The sequence below is a fragment of the Marmota monax genome, unplaced genomic scaffold (genome assembly GCF_021218885.2).
Source record: "Marmota monax isolate L192 unplaced genomic scaffold, Marmota_monax_Labrador192_F-V1.1 WCK01_AAM20220418_F8-fsc00263, whole genome shotgun sequence".
In the NCBI taxonomy this organism is placed as follows: domain Eukaryota; kingdom Metazoa; phylum Chordata; class Mammalia; order Rodentia; family Sciuridae; genus Marmota; species Marmota monax.
Window position 1 is genome coordinate 1,558,553 of NW_026693408.1, and position 18,599 is coordinate 1,577,151.

The following is an 18,599-nucleotide window of genomic DNA, read 5'->3' on the forward strand; positions in this document are numbered from 1 at the left end:
ACACTGAGCACTGTTGACCTTTTAGGCTTCATTCTCCACTGCGGGGATCAGCCTGTGGATGGTGGGCTGTTGAACAGCATCCCCAGCCTCTAGTCACTGATGCCAATAGCAACCCTACCCCGCAGCTGGGACAACTAAAAAACGTCCCAAGTATCGCCCTGGGGAAGAATATTACTGTCTTAATTAGCTTTTTGTAACCGAACAAGAACAACTTAGAGGAGGGAAAGTTTATTGGGGCTCATAGTTTCAGAGGTCTCAGTCCACAGATGGCTGACTCCATTGCTCTGGGCCCAGGGTGAAGCAGCACATCACAGGGAGAAGCCTCAGCAGAGGAAAGCTGCCGAGGATGTGTCCTTCCAGGGCATGCCCCCAGCGATGTCACCCACCTCCTCCAGCCACACCTCACCTGCCTAGAGTCACCACCCAGACAGCGCATTCAGACAACGATGGGATGACTAGGTTATAGTTCTCCCAATCTAGTCATTTTACCTCTGAGCATTCCTGCATTAACAGGAGCTCTTGGGGATACTTCATATCCAAAGCATAACCATCACCCCCACTGAGAACTGTTGTATGGGACTGGTGGAAAGAGTCCTGTAGACCATGTGCCCCAGTGTTAACCAAGGCCCCTACGCACATTAGGTCAAGGAAGAAGTGACTAAGTGATGGAAGAGGAAACAGCCTTCTCTCTGCCTCCAAAAGCCAGGAGGGAACTAGGGAAGAAGCAGACAAGGGGAGAAGATGGCCTCTCTCCCTGCCCTGCCACCCTGCCTTGGCCTGGGGTGCTGAGTGGGCTCCTCCAGAGCTTCCTCCCAGCTCAGGTGCCCTGCCCTGTTATCCATATCATTTTAAGAGTAGGGAAGAGAACAGGGCTGGCACTGCTACTGGAAGCCACTCCTCCAAGCCCCCTTGGGGGGCCCTAAGGCTCCGTTGAGCCCCCTCAAGCTCTCTGTCTTCAGGGTCCCAGTTCACCAAGTATGGCTGCCGCAGGAAGCTGGACCACAAAATGGTGCACCGTGCCTTCTGCAACGCCCTGGCGAAGCCCAAAGCCATCCGCCGAACTTGCAACCCACAGGAGTGCTCCCAGCCTGTGTGAGTGCCAGGAGGAGTCCCTCAGCCCAGTGTCCCATTCAAGGGGAAGAGACCAGAGGATATAGGTGCTCCCATGGGAGGGAAGAGTGGGATGCAGACCTCTTTACACCTGGCATCGCCCAAAGTCTCGGATGGGTTTCTCCTCACCCACCATGTCTCATGGAGCCTGAGGTGCTACAGGTTAAAAGGCGCACCCAGATCCAGATTGGCTGAACCAAAGCACTAATGCGTATCTTAAAAATGACAACCAGTGGTGGCGCTCAGGTGGGGAAAGTGAGGTTTACAGGGCCTAGGACTAGCTCCCGGTACCATAGCAGATGTTTCCTAAGCAGTAACTTCAATCTTCGGGCCCTGGGGTCTGGCAGGGCTGCGTTTCTTTACCATTTTGCAGGACCCTGAGCAGGGAAGATGCCTGGTAAACAGAGAGGTAGGGGATATCAGGGACGGGGTCCTGAGGGTCCACACCGCTGGGTTCATGACGACAGCCGAAAGGGAAGTCAGAGGGCAGATCCAAGAACCTGGGAAAGGACAGAAAGCTGGCAGTGCTCCTCAGCTAGGTCCCTACGTGGCCACCAACCCCAGGAAGGTGTCCCAGCCATGGGCATGCGTGGGATTATCAGATCCGTAGTTCCCTGTCTGTGCCAGCCTGTAGTGCGGCACCTTTGTGGGAATAGGAGTTTCCATCTGAGTCGGGGAGCAGGCTGCCTTTTCTCTGTCCTCACTTCCTCCTGGATGCTGAGGAGTGGCCCCACAGCTCAGCCAGGCTGGTTCTCCCGGGCTACAAAGGGACTGACCGTGTGCCGCTCTGCCCTGGCAGGTGGGTCACAGGAGAGTGGGAGCCTTGCAGTCACAGCTGTGGGCGCACGGGCATGCAGGTGCGCTCTGTGCGCTGCGTCCAGCCACTTCATGACAATACCACCCGCTCCGTGCACACCAAGCACTGCAATGACAACCGGCCGGAGAGCCGCCGGGCCTGCAGTCGTGAGCTCTGCCCTGGTCGGTGGCGGGCTGGGCCTTGGTCCCAGGTAAGAAGTCCCCCTGGCTCCACACCCTTGGTCCCCAAACTGAGCTTGTTTGAACTTGAACCAGCCTGGGTATTCCGCTTTAGCATGTAGGCCTGGGCGTAGCTCTTGCCCTAGACCACGTCTCATGGATTTCAGGGAGCTAGTGGGTGCCCCATGGCCAATGCCCTCCTGGTAAACACAGTGGGCTGTGTCTTTACTGCCCAGGCAGAGGCTCCTGGGTGCTAAGGGGATCTGTCCCAAGAAACTGAGGCCACCCTGGGCTCAAAGGTATAATGGGACGCTCTGGGTTCCAGTGACCTAAGAGAGCCCTGGGGTCTCATAGTGGAGGTGCCAGCCAAGAAGGCCAGCCACGATTGTCCAAGGGGAGATCATCAAGGAAGGGTCTGGACTTGTGATAGAAAGAATAATGAGAATGGACAGAAGGGATAGAGGGACAGATCTGGAAGTAGGGGCTGAGCACCAGCCAAGGCGAGGCCAAAGTGACATGAGTACTTAACAGCCAGGTCATAGCCTAGTGTGTCAGAGGACCCCAAGACCACTCCTAAGCTGAGAGATCCACTAGAAGGATTCCCAGGCCTCAGAAGTTACACACACAGTTACGGTCACATTGAAAGGACACAGAGCAGAATCAACAAAGGGAAAAGGCACAGGAGTGAAGTCCAGAGGGAACTGGATACCAGCTTCCAGGTATCCCCACCCAACGGAGTCCCAAGAGATGCCCCTAATTCTCCAGGATGATGTGTGTTACATGTGAAGGTTGCCAATCAGGGCTGCCCACCAGAGCCTGGGTGTCCAGGTTTCTCACTAGGGGGGGTCAACCACACGGGTATACAGTGCCTGAGTGATGGATCTCAGACCCAGAGAGAAAGCAGGTGTTCACCCTGAATCATCCTGTTGGTATGAACTACCTGGACAAGGTACATTGTGCCTTCAGGCCTCAAGCATGCAAAAGCCCTGACATCAGAACCCGCCAGGAGCTTAGTTCCCAGGAGGTGAACCAGGGCCAGTCCTAAAAAACAGGCCTGTCTTAGGAATGTGCTGGTTGAGCAATGCAGGTCTGCTGGGTCAGCCCTTTCCCACACTCATGATGAGGACTTGAGCCAGGCTAGGCTGAGTAGGCAGGCATGCCAGGAGTTTGCACCTGGCAGTGACTGCACCACCCCAGTGTGACAAAGCAGAGGAGACGCCAAGGGCTGAAGGAGCCAGTGAGGGACTGGTGGTAGGGCCTTCTCTCCAGAGGAAATGGTTGAGGGAGGGTTCAGCCAAAACCTCCTGGGTTGAGACAGGTTTCCCAGTGGCCCCAGCCCAAAGCAGGTTCTCCTGGGCCTAGAGCTTCCACCAGCTAGAGAAGTATATTAGTCTGTTTTCCATTACTATAATGAAATACTTGAGGCTGGATACTTCATAAAGAAAAAGGGTTTATTTAGCTCATGGTTCTGGAGATTCAAGAGCCAGCATTGGCTTGGCTCTGATGAGGACCTCATCAGGCAGATGACACCATGTTGGGAACATAAGTGAGTGCTTACATGGAGAGTCAAGAAGTCAGGACCAGAGCGGGTGGGGCCAGTAATGACCTCCCCCTAGGCTTTACCTCTTCACCCAACACCACCACACCACGAACCAAGCTGCCAACACATGAACCTTTGAGTGACTCACTCAAACCATCTCCAAACTACAGCAAGAATGGATGATCTTACTGAGAACCCCAAAGTGCTGAGCCCTGCATACTCATGTTTTAACTCAAAATAGCTCAGAAAGACAAACACGTGCATCCTCTTTTTTATAACCCCAGGAGATAGGGCAGCCACTGCAGGTGGGACAAGGCAGCCTGTGACTGATGTTCTGCCCCCTGCCTCAGACCCCCTCCCATGTGTCATGGGTCACATGCTTTGGGAGCATGAGCTCCTCCAGCTCCTCAGCCCCAGGGCCCAGCAGGGGAGACGAATCCTGACCAGCAACTCTCCCGTTCGCAGTGCTCAGTGACCTGTGGCAATGGCACCCAGGAGCGGCCAGTGCTCTGCCGAACTGTGGATGACAGCTTTGGTATCTGCCTGGAGGAGCGGCCTGAGACAGCAAGGATATGCAGGCTTGGCCCCTGTCCTCGTAAGTCCTCTGCCAATGCTGGCCCCCAGCATGCAGCAGCGCAGGGCGAGGTGGGTGAGGGCTTAGTCCAAGAAAATTCAGCACGTCTCTGAAACTGGATGGACTCAGCATCCGTGAACTTGAAGGAGAAGCTGAGCACTCCCCACCGGGGCTGGGACCCTCCTCGGGTAGGAAATTGGATTCATCTCACAATTCTCCTGGATCAGGCCCTGAGGTGGGCAGGGAGGTGGAGCCGACTCAGCCCACCCTGCCTTCAAGACACTCTCTGTTGGTCAGGCTGTGAACTCTAGTGACTACCGCAGTAGGACTCAGGCAGCAAGGGGCCTATGTGGGTCGTGGGTGCTCTGTGCCTGTGTGTTTAGGGTGTGCCCATGGGAGCACAGGGTGCCTGCGTGCGTAGGGAGTTTCTGACACCTTGTTAGAAGAGGTAGCCCATATAAGTCGGAGCTGCCCGTTTGAGCAGGGTAGTCACATATGAGGTGCCTGTGTGGGAAGGGGTTGCCCTTTAAGAAGAAGAAGAAGAACAGAGTCTGTATGTCTATGCCTGGCTTAAGTGTGTCACTTCTCTGGGCCCCAGCAAAAGCTCAAGACTAGGCCCCTCTCACCGTGATTCCCTTCTGTAGAGGAGGGAATTCGTCAGGCATCAGGTTTGCGTGTCTGACAGCATCAGCAGGATTCCTATTGCCACGGAGCTGCTCTGTCTTGGTGTTTTTCGAGCTCAGAGCTTAAATCATGGGTAGAGGAGCCTGGGGACTGGGTAGGGTGCATGGGATGGAAGAGCAGGGGTGACAGGGCCTGCCTGGGGGGGATAGTGAGAGACTGGGTACTACACAGGATGATCGGCAGGCAGAGAGGCAGGAAGTGGGACCAATCATCTTGGGGGAGAGCCTTGAATGGGACACAGAGGAGTGGGGCCCTCCCATTGCCCGTCTCCTGGAAGCCTGGGAGCTGAGCCACTTTGCTTGGGGTGGGAGGCAGGTGGGGGCCCCATCTGGTGCCCCAGCTGCCGCAGCCCCACTCTCTCTTCCTTCCAGGGAACATCTCTGATCCCTCCAAGAAGAGCTATGTGGTTCAGTGGCTGTCCCGCCCAGACCCCGACTCACCCACCCAGAAGATCTCGTCAAGTAACCGACCTGTTTATAACTCTGCCTCTGCCCTCCAGTGCATGCCCTGCGCCTTGTGGAGCTTGCCTTGGGCTCCCCTCCTCTCTTTCTATGGAAAGCTTCCCTGACTCTTGCTGAGTGCTCTCTGGGTTGAATCTGTTTTCTTCCGGGCCGTTGTGCTCGGCTTCTCCAGAGCTTGCACCACCTGGCTGCAAGCGAGGGCCGGCCTCGAGGAGGTGTGGCCTGGGGGCACTGGCCTCTTGTAGGGGGGCCGGGACCTGGTTGGCGATGGCTTGTAAAGGGGCAAAGATCTGTCGTGGTGCTGGAGGGACCAGAGGCCAAAGTTCGAATGTGACCACTTCGCCATGGTGACGGCCTCATGGGGCCACATCCCTCCAGGCTGAAGCTGCAGGTCGGAAGTTCAAAGGGAAGCCCGCCCCATCCCCTTTCAAATGCCGCCCACCATAGAGGCGAGGTCAGAGGGGTCTCTGGGGCATGTCTTTTTGCGTTGCCGTGCCGGGTGACCAGACCCCAAGTTTCTGGTGGTGTCAGGGGCTTCCCAGCTGCCACTGCTGTTGCTGCTGCTGCTCACCTTTTGCTGAGTGTGTCCTTCTGACTCGTGAAACTATGGCCTGCTTCCGTCCGGCCTTTGCATCCAACTTAACACGTCCCTTCACCCTGTCCCCTGTCCTCTCAGGGGTCTGGTCATACGGAGGAGGCAGGGAGATGTGTCCTTCAGTGAGACTTGGAGGACACACCAACACTTCCATTCTCTGTCCATTTGCTCTGATGGCCTTTTCTCATTGTGTGTATATGACCCCGTCCACAGGGTTGAGAGAGTGAGAAAGAGAGAGAGAGAGAGAGAGAGAGATTGTGATATGGATGTGCCTCACCTATCAGTGTGAACAACTACAGAATTACCTCAATTTTTATTGTTTTTTTTTTTTTTTGGCTTAGAAAAACTATGTAGAAAATGCCTTAAAGTTGAAAGGTAACAGAATTGGCTGCTAACTCCAGCCTCAGAGGGGGGACAAGGTCCACACAGGAGGCAGGCTCTGAAGGTCTAGGGGGGAACTGGTCCAATGTACCCACCTTTTACGGAGGGTTAGTTTTCCAAATCCAGACAGCCTTGCTTCGTCCGCTGAGCCATGTGCATTGAGACTCGGGCCACTCGCTCCATCCATCTCTGAGTAAAGGGGTCCTACTCTGATACCCACCTGGCCAGTCGGCGCTGACTGTTGTCATGGAGATCCCCCCAATGGGGCTCCAACAGCACGGCCTTACACACCTGGGCCCTTAGCCGTGACCAATGTAGCACTCCCACTGGCGTCCCACCAGCCCCACTCTTGTCCCCCAGCCACCTTCACCTGTTAATAATGCGTCCCTGCTGGACCTTGCAGCCAAGCCTCCTCCTCTGGCACTAATTACTGTTATGTAAATAATCAGTGTGTAACTGCATACTAATCCTCACGACTGTTAACTTCCAACTTTGACGAGGCAGTGTGAGTGATCTGTGTTACTGCGGAAGGTGCAATACGGTCCTGGGCATTGTGCTCTCTGTCTATATGCACTTTGGTTTATCAGGGATATTTTATTAGTGTTTTGTATGTATTTAATGACGTATTATATAGGTTCCATTGTTGTTGCTTTTCCGTCTTTTCTTTTTAATGAGACGTTAGTGTGTGCCAAAGTGACTGTGAAAATGATCTTTTATTCTTACTAATGATGGAAAGACCTCTTGTCATGCATCCCACAAATAAACTCAATAAAAATTCAGTAAAACTGGGTGCTTGGGTTTGGCGAGCTAACGACTCTTTCTCTTCACCTTCACGCGGGCCGCTGAGGAGCCTTGGGGCAGCGTCGTCCTGTAGCATTAGGTATCTAGTCGCTGATGCAAATGACTTCACTGCCTCTTTCCGCTGCCTAGTGTAGATGTGCAGAGCTTCACCTCCGCTAAGACAGATACCCAGGCATTTTCCGGCTTCACTCCACCACGATTTTGAGTTTGGAATCATTAGTGCTGAATGAGAACCTCAAGCTTCTCTGCTTGCTGTTGTTGTTGGTGTCCCAGTTAGGAAAAGGACCCAAAGTGACTTTCTCTGCTTCTCAGGATCAGAATCCATGGAGTGAGAATGCAGCGTCCAGGTGACCTGCCGTGAGCCACCATCAGGTCACTGCCCTGGCTCCTGGCACAGTCCTTAGCTTTGAGCTACCTGTTCATGGAGGGATGGCTGCCCATCTGGCCCAGGTGGGGGACTAGGGTAGCCCCAGGAAAGTGGGTCAGGAGAGAAGGGCAGGGCAAGGCAGTGGTGGCTCTCTAGGCACCAGCCTGCTGACAGCCCCACGTGTGTGCATATGTGTATTCCGCCCTACCATCCCAAGTCTCCCGACACCTGCCCTCAGTGGCAGCAGGGCCTGTGTGTTCGCTCTTCTTGTTGACAGTGATCACGTGGTGGGTCAGGATTCAACAGAGACCCCCTGACTTGGGGGCCTGTGCTATTTTCTACAGATGGGAATCCTCTCCTCCCTTTTCTGCACCAGAGAGGTATAAGAAAGCTCAGGAGATCATGAGAGAGAACACTCTGCATCGTGGAGATGGGCTTCAGGGCCCTCGGGACTCCATGGAGGTCACAGTACTGAGGCTGAGTTCAGCTGCCCAGATCCCTGGTCGTTAATCAAAGGTGCACCAGGGACAGTTGTGCATTCCACTCAGTCAGCCTCTCCAGCGCCCGGTAGGGGGAATACCTGGGGTGCTATGTGCTGAAGGGATATCTGAGGCACATGGAGGGTGCTTGTGGCAGAGGGGAGAGTGCCACCTACCTTGGTAACTGTGTGCATGACTTTTAGCAATGCTGAAATGGGTGCATGAACCCAACACTTCTTTACTGAGAAAAAACAGAAAGAAATATTCTCCTAGCATTTCCCATTTCCTGGGACATGATTTAGATGATGCATAGACATAGCCCATGTCCCCCATGAGTGGTCCCTTCCTAATTCTACTTGCTCTTTATGACAACCACGAGGAGAGAGTCTCACTTTTTATCGGTTTCAGCATCTTCCTCACACTAGCTTACATGCTCAGAGCTTTGCAGGGGATTAGCTCCAGAGAGACTAATGAATTCAAATTTGGCTTTAAAATTGACTTAAAAGAACTTACACATTTTCTTTGTGTTCATATTTAGCGTTACTTTTATTTACCACACTTGTCTTCCGTGAAGGATAGTAGTATCAAGATTTCTCCTCAAATAAATCTTAGCTTTAAAAGGAGTTAAAGGAAACTACTGAGCAAATAGTAATCCAGGTGGTGTTCAGATACAGCCAAAATTGTGGGAGTGGCACACAGATGATGTAATTTGTGAAAAGTGTTTCCTCTCAATGGTTTATTATCCTTTGCTAGAAGCCAAAAGGTCAAGCTAGTGAATTGCTGTTGCAAATGGCAGAAGATAAGTATTAAAATACCAAAATTATTATCTTGGTGGAGATCCTTTACCTGTTAGCACCTCAGGACACTTCATTTAGTCCTTTGGAAGTATAATTTGTATCTCATTTATCTCAGAGGGCTTTTTGGTGATGCTACTTAAGAATACATAACCAGCCGGGCTCGGTAGCTCAAGCCTATAATCCCAGCACCTTGGGAGGCTGAGATAGGAGGATTGCAAGTTCAAAGATAGCCTCAGCAAAAACAAGGTGCTAAGCAACTCAGTGAGACCTGTCTCTAAATAAATTACAAAATAGGGCTGGGATGTGGCTCAGTGGGCAAGTGTCCCTGAGTTCAATTCCCAGGACCCCCCCCCCCAAAAAAAAAAAGAATACATAACTATGGTGTGCTTTCAGGAACGGTTAGTGATAATTACAATTATCCCTCAATATCCTCAGGGGACTGGTTTCAGGACCTCCATGGATCCTTCAATCCTTTATATAAAATGGCATAATATTCTCATATAACTTATACATAACCTCTATATATTTTAAATCATCTCTAGATTACCTACAATATCTAATATAATATTAATGTCATGTAAATAGTTGTTATACTGTATTGTTTAGGTCATAATGAAAAGGAAAAAAGTCCATGCACGTTCATTACATATTTTTTTCCAAATATTATTGATCCACAGATGGTTGAATCCAAGGATGCAGGACCTGCAAATGCAGAGGGTTGACTGTATTCTGAAAACCTTCTAGGCTGATACTAGCATATCTAAGCTCCTGCTCGGTAGCCTTTCCAATTACTTGTTCATTCGTTGACTTATTTTAATTTTTAATAACTGAGAGCAATGCATCTCACTGTTCAAAGGAAATGAGACACAGAAGTCCAACAAGGGAAGCAGGTGGAAGAGAGGTGTCCTGTGGAAGGGGAGCCCAGTACTCAGAACTATCTGTTTCTTCAGTGGACACGTTCTGAGCACTTTTTTGTGTCAAGTCCTGATCCAGGTATGCCCTTGATCAGGGTCAGCCAACTTTTTCTGCAAAGGGCCAGATAGTAAGTACAACACCAGAGCCTATAAGATCTCTCTCACTATTCAACTGTGCCATTGTAGCTGGAAAGCAGCTAAAGATACATGAATGGACATGGCTGTTATGTTTGTCAGCTGTCTATCACTGTGACAAAAGGCCTGAGGTAAACAAGGTTTAGTGTAGCTCATGGTTTCAGGGGTTCACTTCACAGTCACTTGGCCCTCTTGCTTTGGGCTTGTGGTGGCACAACACATCATGGCAGGAGTACATGGCAAATAGGAAGGAAAGAGCTAGGAAGGGCCTGGGGTCCCAGTATCCCTTCAAGTGTACACCCCCAGTGACCTCACTGCTTGTAGGCCCTGCTTCTTAAATGTTCCAACACTTCCCAATGGTGCCAGGCTGAGGACCAATCCTTTAGCACATGGGCCTTTCAGGGACATTCCAGATCCAGACCATAGCACCTGTGTTCCAATAAAACTTTATTTAAAAAACCAGGAGGAGGCACAGATTTGGCCCATGGCAGCAATCTCTGTACCAGACCAACGTGATAGCGACTTTTCAGGGATCCCAGGCTGGTGAGGGAGACACGTAAGGTCATTGACACGACTACTCCCATTATTGTTCTCCATGTGAAGGAAAAGGCAACGCAACAGGAGCTGAGGACCCCTCCCGGTCCCATCAGGTCCCAGCTCCTTCCCTTGTCAAAGCTTATGGAGGGAGAAAGTTTACATTCTGATATTTTTGTTTTGTTTTGTTTTTTGGGAGGACTGATGTTGTTTTGGTACTGGGGATTGAACCCAGGGGTGCTTTATCATTGAGCTACACCCCCAGCCCTTTTCTATTTTTTATTTTGAGCAGGGCCTCACTAAATTGTTGAGGGCCTCACTAAATTGCTGAGGCTGACCTTGAACTTGTGATCCTTCTGCCTCAGGCTCCCCCCGTCTCCAGGACAGCCACCTCTTTTTGAAAAATCTCCTTGTGTCCTGTTGTGGTGTAGATCTAGAATGTCTCCAAAAGCTCGTGTCCCCAGTGCAGCAAGGTTCAGAGTGGAGTTTTAGGCAATGATTGGATCATGAGGGCTCTGACCGCATCAGTGGATTAATCCATTTGATCAGTGGAGTAATCCAAATTGATGGATTAATTCATTGATAGTTGAATGGATACTGGGAAGTGAGACCTAGTTAGAGGAAGTAGGTCACTGGGAATGTGCCTTGGAAGGGTTTATCTTTTCTCTGGCCCCTTTCCCCCTCCCCCTCCTTCTCCCCTCCCCCCCCCCCCCCCGCACCCTCCCTGCTTCACAGCTGCAATGAACTGAGCAGATTTCCTCTGTCATACCTTCTTTCCCTGATGTTTCTGCCTTGGAGCCAGCCAACCATGGACTGAACCCTCTGGAACCATGAACCCAAATAATCTTCTCCTCCTCTGAGTTGTTATCGTCAGGTATTTGGATCATAGTGATGCAAAGCTGACTAACACATTTCCCCAGGAGAGCTCTGATCAGCAGTTTTCATACCATTCAATCCCAGTAGCTGCTGAGAGGGGAAGAGGAGGAGTGTGGTCAGGAAGGAAGCAGGTGGGTCTCTGTCCCCCTCCACTCCAACTACAGATAGGACAGTTCTGATTCTATCTCTTTCATATACTGGGAATCTAAATTTTTTTGAGGAAAGCTTTCTACTGGTTTTAAAACCCTGAAAGCCACGTGCCAGGCCCTTCCATCTTGTTTCTGAATCCATTGGCCTTTCCCCCTCCATATCGTGAGCATGATTCTTGGTCTCAGCGTTAGGAAGACCTGGGCTTTTCCTGTAAGGCTGATGTGTTTTTATCTTCCGCGTGTTGTGGAGCCTGCGGCCAATCAAGTTTCCTCCTTATTTGGGCCACTTAGAAGCTTGGGGCCACAGCTGGATGGATCAGTGGTGGTGACTGCCTCCATATGCTCTTCTTGCCTGTGACCTTGCTGAGTTAAAATCCCTTAGTTCTCTGTTTTGAACTTCCTCAATTAATTCATATTTATTCATACATGCATTCTTGGATTCACTGTGCTTGGCTTTGGGGCTGGAGGGGTGTCTAAATATAGCATGGGGCTCTATCCTTTGGGGCTTTCAGGATGATGAAAAAGTCAGTCACCTGATCTGACAAGGAAACATGAACCTCCCAACTGGGATGCAGTGCAAGGAAAGCATGGCACCATGAGACCACGGACTGGAGGATTTTACCTCCTAAGGGAGGTCAGGTAGTACCTGAGGAAGATGTGTTTCAGGTGGGCCTAAAGAATGAGAAGGAGAGCTAGAGGAGGAAGGGAGACATGGTATGTGCATAGGCCCTGTGGCCAGAGGGAGCACAGTGCAGAGTAGAAGTCTGAGGCCTGAATGAGGCTGGTGAGATGAGGGGGACATGTCTCTACCTTGAAAGTAATGAGGGACAGAGAAGGGAGTCCAAGCAGGGGCAAGACATGGCCACATCTTCAGTGAGAAAACAGCATTTTTGACTGGAACAGGATAGTTAGATGCAAAGGTAGAAAGAATGGATACAGGAAGAAAGGAGGCTCTGACCTTGGTGCAGTCAAGAGGCAAGGCAGGGCATCAGGTGGAGGTAGAAGAGAGGAATGTGGACATGTTGAAGAGCATCTAGGAGGAAACACTGACGGACCTGGAGATGACTGAACTGGGGGAGATAAGGCAGCAGGGGACACCCAGGCATCGGGTTTATGTGCCTGGAGGACCATTCACTGAGGCAGGCGGTGCCAGTGGACGCATGAACTTGAGCTGGACACGACAAGTCTCAGGCACCTTTGGGACCCACAGGGCATATGTAAGAGTTGGAAGCTCCAGGAGTTTGGTGTTAGCAGCTCAACAGCCTCTAAGGGGAAATTGCCGTGACCATGCAGAAGTAGGAGGACATCAGAACCCCTGGTCCTCAGTGGGAGGAGGCTCTGCTCAACTGTGATTGCAGGCAGTTTCAACAGGACAGGAGAGGCTCCAGGTGTAGCCAGCATGGAATATCTATGAGGTGTTCCTTCCATCGGATGTCTGCTCTTTTTTCCTTCCATCCTTTCTTCCTGTTCCTCCCTCTCTAGGCCCTCCTCCCCCTATCTTCCTTCCTCCTTTCCATCTTTCCCTCCCTGCCTGACTTCATCCTCCTCTCTCCCTGTTTTCCTTCTTTCCCTTCTCTCTCCTTCCCTTCCTTGATTAAGAGAAGAGGTCAACTAGGGGGACAGAGAAGAAAGGTCTGGGTGGGAAGATCTGAAGTCACCACTAGAAAGTGGGGTGTGTTTGTGCAGGAACCACAGCAGGCAGCAGCGCTGAGCCCTGAGTTCAGTGGTCCTGGACTTACAGTGGGTCACGCGTCTTCTGTAACATGACTTGCTCCTTTATATGGAGTGAAGTCTGTAACTTTTCTCATTTTGTGTGTGTCGTGGAATGAGGTGGGGGGGGAGGGAGGGTGAAATTTTGGGAAGAAGACAGAGTGAAGAGTGAGAAGAAAAATTATGAGGCTGAATGAACATGGCTACAGATGGGGCTGGAGGCAGGCCAGGGAGAGGACAGCCTTGCAGAAAGAGAGAGAGATAGCAGTGGCCTCTGAGTGCAGAGAGTCAGAGCTCTGCATGCAGCTGGACCATGAATGGTCAGCTTCCTGGGTGCAGAGGAAACAGGAGGACATGCTGGGCCTTATAAGAAGGCATCAAGTTTGTTTGGGAAATTGTTAGAAACTCAGTTGGAAGGGCCATAGGACAGACGCATCAGTGGCAGGATAAGATGCCTTTGGGTAAGTTGAGGCAGGTGAGAGTTAAAAATGCCCATACAAGTTTGAGTGCTTTTTTAAAAAAAATTTCTTTAGAGACTCTTTAGAAACATCTGGAGAGTTAGAGTCAGGATGGAACCACAGTGGAGCTTGGTGAAGCCACAGCTGAGACTCTGGGATTGGCATATTAGGTTTCAGGAATTGGCTCTTTTAAGTTTGAATTTGTTATAGTTACTACTTGCAGATTATTCTAAAATCAAACCCTGCCACAAAACTCCACTGGGGTCACCACAGGGATGTCAGATGCGAAGATCCCAACAAAGGCCAGTTCTTTAAAGTTAAGCTTGGAATCACTCCCTAAGAATAAACAGACCCCATTTCCATCTCAAACTTTGGAGAGACACTGAAAAATCCAGATTCAGCTGGGGGCCTGCTTGAAGGAGGGGAGCATCGCTCACAGCTTGTATGACATCACGCCAGGGCAGGGTCTCCAGATGCCACCTGCTCACCCTGACCCTGAAGCCACACAGACTTTCCGCGTGAGCTCCCTCACCTCTGTGCTATCTCTGGGCTCCCTCTTCCAGCAAGCTGCACACTGTAGGGGGGAACAGAGTCCCCCTCACCTTGTCCTTTGGTTATTTGTTCCACTTTTCTCTTTCAGAAGGCCACTGCCAAGGCGACAAGTCAATGTTCTGTAGGATGGAAGTCTTGTCTCGCTATTGTTCCATCCCAGGCTACAACAAACTCTGCTGCAAGTCCTGCAACCTACGGGACAACCTCACCGACACGGACGCTGGGGCAGAGCCGCCGCCTGGGAAGCACAACGACATTGATGTGTTCATGCCTACCCTCCCAGGGCCCACCCTAGCCACAGAGGTGCAGCCGTCACCAGGTACTCCCTTGGGCGTTCCTCTCAATGTCTCCAGCACGAATGCCACTGAGGATCACCCAGAAACGAATGCTGTAGATGTACCCTACAAAATCCACGGCCTGGATGAAGAAGTCCAGCCCCCCAACCTCATCCCTCGACGACAGATCCCATATGAAAGGACCAGGAACCAAAGAATTCAGCAGCTCATTGATGCAATACGGAAGAAAGGGACACTCGGGAAGTTCTAATAAAGTGGAAAGATAGCATCAGTAGCATTTTTCTTCTTGCTTATAGAGATATTCCATGGGATAACACATCCTATGTTTTGGAAATAAATGAAGTCCAAACCCCTGATTCCAAAAGGTTTTGAGAAAACCAAGAAGGGGAATGATATAAAAATTACCTATATACAGGTGTGATCCTGAAGCAACCAGGTTAGCATGTGTTTTTGCCAGCCTAGGAATGACCTAAATCTGACAGTAGTGTGAGTGTGGCGTGGACAGGAAGTTAGAGGTTCTCCAACTTTCGTCAGTAGGGGGAGGCCAAGAGAGGGATAATTCAAAGTCAAAAAAACTTTTCCCCAAGTCTCTGAGCAGTAGTTCACCATCAACCTTTTCTTGGTGGAGACAGGACATTTCCTATCAAACCCGAGACCAAGAGGCCCCATGGGGACTGGAGGAGAAATGGTGGTTTATTTAATAACTGACCAGTTGCCCAGATGAGTACAGAAGTGGAGGTCATGAACTCAAATGCCCTCAAGGGCCAGGCAGGTGACAAGGATGAGTATAGTGGCCAGTTGGGGACTGACTGTCACCTTGGTGCTGCCGCTGTGAAGTCTGTGTCTCTTTTCCACAAGCTCTTGTCTTGCCAGATAGTGTGTTATTTCAGAAGTCTAAATTTTCGTGGAAAACCTCTCAATCTTTAAATGGTCTGGGAGTCTCTTAGGTTCTAGATGCACCAGGTTATAACGCCTGTTCTCCAATCTTGGCCTGATCCAGTTTTGATAATTAACTAAGGACCTAGGAAAAGTCATTTGATCCATTTGGTGCTCATATCTCAGTTGGCCTGTGCAGCTGTCTAGTTCTTTGTGGAAAAGTAAGGGGAATTTGATAACTGGGAGCCATGAGACGAAGACATTGGGAAAGTCTCTCCTCTCCACTAGGCCTGGCCTTACTTCTTTCCTGCCTCTAGGGGAGGAGCCCTTGTGTTCTTCTGGCCAGCCTGGCCTCAGTCCCCAGAGCCTTCCAGGGAGCCTCTGTCCCTCCCAAAGAGTATTAGAAGGATGGGGCAGCACATGCTTTGCTGGGTCAGTCCAGTGAGTGGTCTTGGCCCTGAATCTCCCAAGAATGCTGAAATGCTACCACCAGGGTGGTAAGATGTTGGGCTCTGAGGCTCAGGATCACTCCTGAAGACCAGCTTAGCTCTGGAGGGTGGGCTTTCCCTCATTAGCCCTGCCTCCTCCCCACCTCCCTCTCTTAGAAGTTCCAGAACCCAGCAGTGACCTCAAGATATGGCTTCTGATGGGAGGCGTGGGGAGAGGTGAGCAAAGCCTGCTTTGTCTTCTGCTCTTTCAAAATCTTAACTTCCGGTTTCTGGCAGAATGGTGCTTCGTGAGCAAGATGCGAATGAGAGGGAAACAGGAGGAAGGGAGTTGGGGTGGATGGGAAGAAGGTGGTTAATCCTTACCTCTGGATGCATTGATATTATGTGAACATGCAGCTCTAAGGTCCCAAAATGACAAAACCTGGGGGCACACTAGCTCCTTAGCTGGGCCTAGGCTGACACATAATTGAGCTTTTTATGCCTAGGAAAGTTCTAGAGGCTTTGTGTTCTCACCATCATAGATCTTAGAGAACTCTTTCTTGTTGAACTCCCGTTATATGGGTGAGAATATTGAGGCTCAGGATAATTCCCTAATGGCTATTCTCCATTGGGTTTCCAAGGTGCTCAAGTGTGTTTGAATCTCTGTGTGTGTGAGTATGTTTGAGTGGATGGATTGAGAAACTAAGAATGTAGAGACCAGCTAGAATGGTATCTGGGACTATGCTTAATTTTCCACCTGGGTGGAAACCAGCTTTCCCACCTCCTGGCCCAGCCAACCTCCCCACCTCTGACGCCATTTCCCATGCATGCCCCTACACTGTCCTGTGTCCCTGTGTTTTTCAAAGAACCCAACTAGAGAAAACCTTTTTGGATATCTCTCTTGGACTGTGGTTGAGAACACTTTTGCCATCCTGCCTCTCCATACATGGGGGATGGATCCCGTGGCTTGCCCTCATTTGTTGAACCCAGGGCAGCTGGTGCTATTCACGGGCTGAATAATTGAGTGTTTTCTTACATGGTTCTATACAGAATGTGGAGGAAGTTCAGGACTAATGCTAGCCAGAGAGTATTACTCAATTAATTACCCATACCTATTTTAGGTGAGCATACACATTATAGTTGTTATTATGTGAAATGGGAATGCTGTATTCCCAGATACTACCAAAACAGGGCTTCCTAGAGGCCCCAGCTGGGACATTCCCTGGGTACCTGTCCTCTGCCCAAGATGCCCTCAGGGGACTGAAGTTCAGCCAGGCCATGGTCCCACATACCATCCTCAGTGCTTTGGGCTACCCACCCACAGAGTTCTCTAGAGCTAGATGGTCCTTGGAAGTCTCTGTCCAAGGAACACAATCATTCACCAGGCTCTGAGAACTTGCAAATCTCTTCTGAGCATAGGAACACTTGGACACCCAGCTTAGAAAATAGTCCTGAGCTTTCCAAACCAGCATCTGCATCTAAGAGGTTCCTAGAGCCCCAAGGAGGCAGATGGATGTCTTCTAGCTGAGGTTTCTAATACCATGGTGACACTAAGACTGCTCATACCACCCAGAAAATCTCCCAAGGTACCCAAGAGTCATTTCCCAGTCTTGGGAAGACTCATACTAAGTTTTGGGGTTCTCTCTGATTTATTCCTTTTGGGATACCCATGGAATTTCATGTATAAGCCTTTCATTTGTATTTCAATATTTTTAAAATCTGTTTTGAGTATATAAATGGTGCTCACTATAGCAATGTCTTTGTCAGATGAAGCAGTATGATTCTATTTACTCCTGTATGACAGGTAGCCATCATATGGAACCACCAAGGTGCTGAACTCAAATCTCAAAATCTTTATCTTACTGATAACAACCATCAATGCATTTTTGTTCTGTATAGTAAAATCTGATTCCTTACTTTTATAACTTATTAAAGTTAAAATGTCTGTGTTTTTGCAAATTATGACTGTGTTTGTTTGTTACCATGACTGCATTTGTCCCCTTTCATAGCCTAAACTCAAGCAGAAGGGAAGAATAGGTTAACTTTGCAAGCCCACTTTGGGGGAAGTCCCTTCCTTGAGTGGAGCACTGAATTATGGGGCTCAAGTCAGGAACTTCTGGAGGAAAGAGGCACCCAGAAGAATGATTCTCTCTCCCAGGCCTCATGGAGTTGGAACTTAGCAGATCATGCCTTAGCCAAGAGCCCCCAAGTGACCCTTCATTACAATTCTCTCTGATGAAAAAAAAAATACCAGGCACTGCATAGAATATCCGAGAAGCAATGAACACTTTTGTAGTATGACATTGAGATATACTAAAAAATTATTTGTTGCTTTCCTGGAATTCAAATTTAATTGAGAGTTCTACATTTTCATTTGTAAAATTTGATCACCCAACCTATAATCAGTATTGTGTTTTTAAAGAAAATGTCATTCTCTCTGACCTTCTTGAATATTAGCACGTATTTTGGGAAGAAAGGGGTTGAGGGCAGAGATTTCTTTTAATATTACTTTTGTAAATATTCCACAGTGTTTAAAAAATATGTAGTCATCAGTTGTGAGGTAAAACATACTATACATGCCCATTGTGTCAATTTTAAAATTTGTTATTCAAATACTTTGTACTTTGACAATATCTTCTTGTTCTATTAATTTGACAGAAAGTTTTAAAATAGCTCTCACCAATTGATTGTGGATTTTTACTGTTTCTTCTACTTCTGTTGCAATTTTATTGATTTTGTTTTTATAAAAACAAACTATTTTACAATTTGGGGGTCACATTTAGGTGAGCATACACATTTATAGTTGTTATTATCTTCTTGGTGACATCCTCCTTTTATCTTTATAAACTGACCAATTTCACTTCCAGAAGTCACGGTCTTGAAGCTTTTCCCTGGTGTTAGTGGAAT

At 49.5% G+C, this 18,599-nt stretch overlaps 1 protein-coding gene across 1 annotated transcript in view; it reads left to right on the forward strand.

Annotated features, from left to right (window-relative positions):
- The window catches only part of Adamts2 (ADAM metallopeptidase with thrombospondin type 1 motif 2), a 261,665-nt gene extending 244,014 nt beyond the window's left edge, over nucleotides 1-17,651 (forward strand). The window contains exons 18-22 of the mRNA XM_046457097.2: nucleotides 960-1,092; nucleotides 1,910-2,117; nucleotides 4,091-4,220; nucleotides 5,255-5,344; nucleotides 14,181-17,651. Coding sequence (XP_046313053.1) covers nucleotides 960-1,092; nucleotides 1,910-2,117; nucleotides 4,091-4,220; nucleotides 5,255-5,344; nucleotides 14,181-14,638 — 1,019 coding nt within the window. The 3' untranslated portion in view covers nucleotides 14,639-17,651. The remainder of the gene's footprint in view (nucleotides 1-959; nucleotides 1,093-1,909; nucleotides 2,118-4,090; nucleotides 4,221-5,254; nucleotides 5,345-14,180) is intronic.
- The last annotated feature ends 948 nt before the right edge of the window (nucleotides 17,652-18,599 follow it).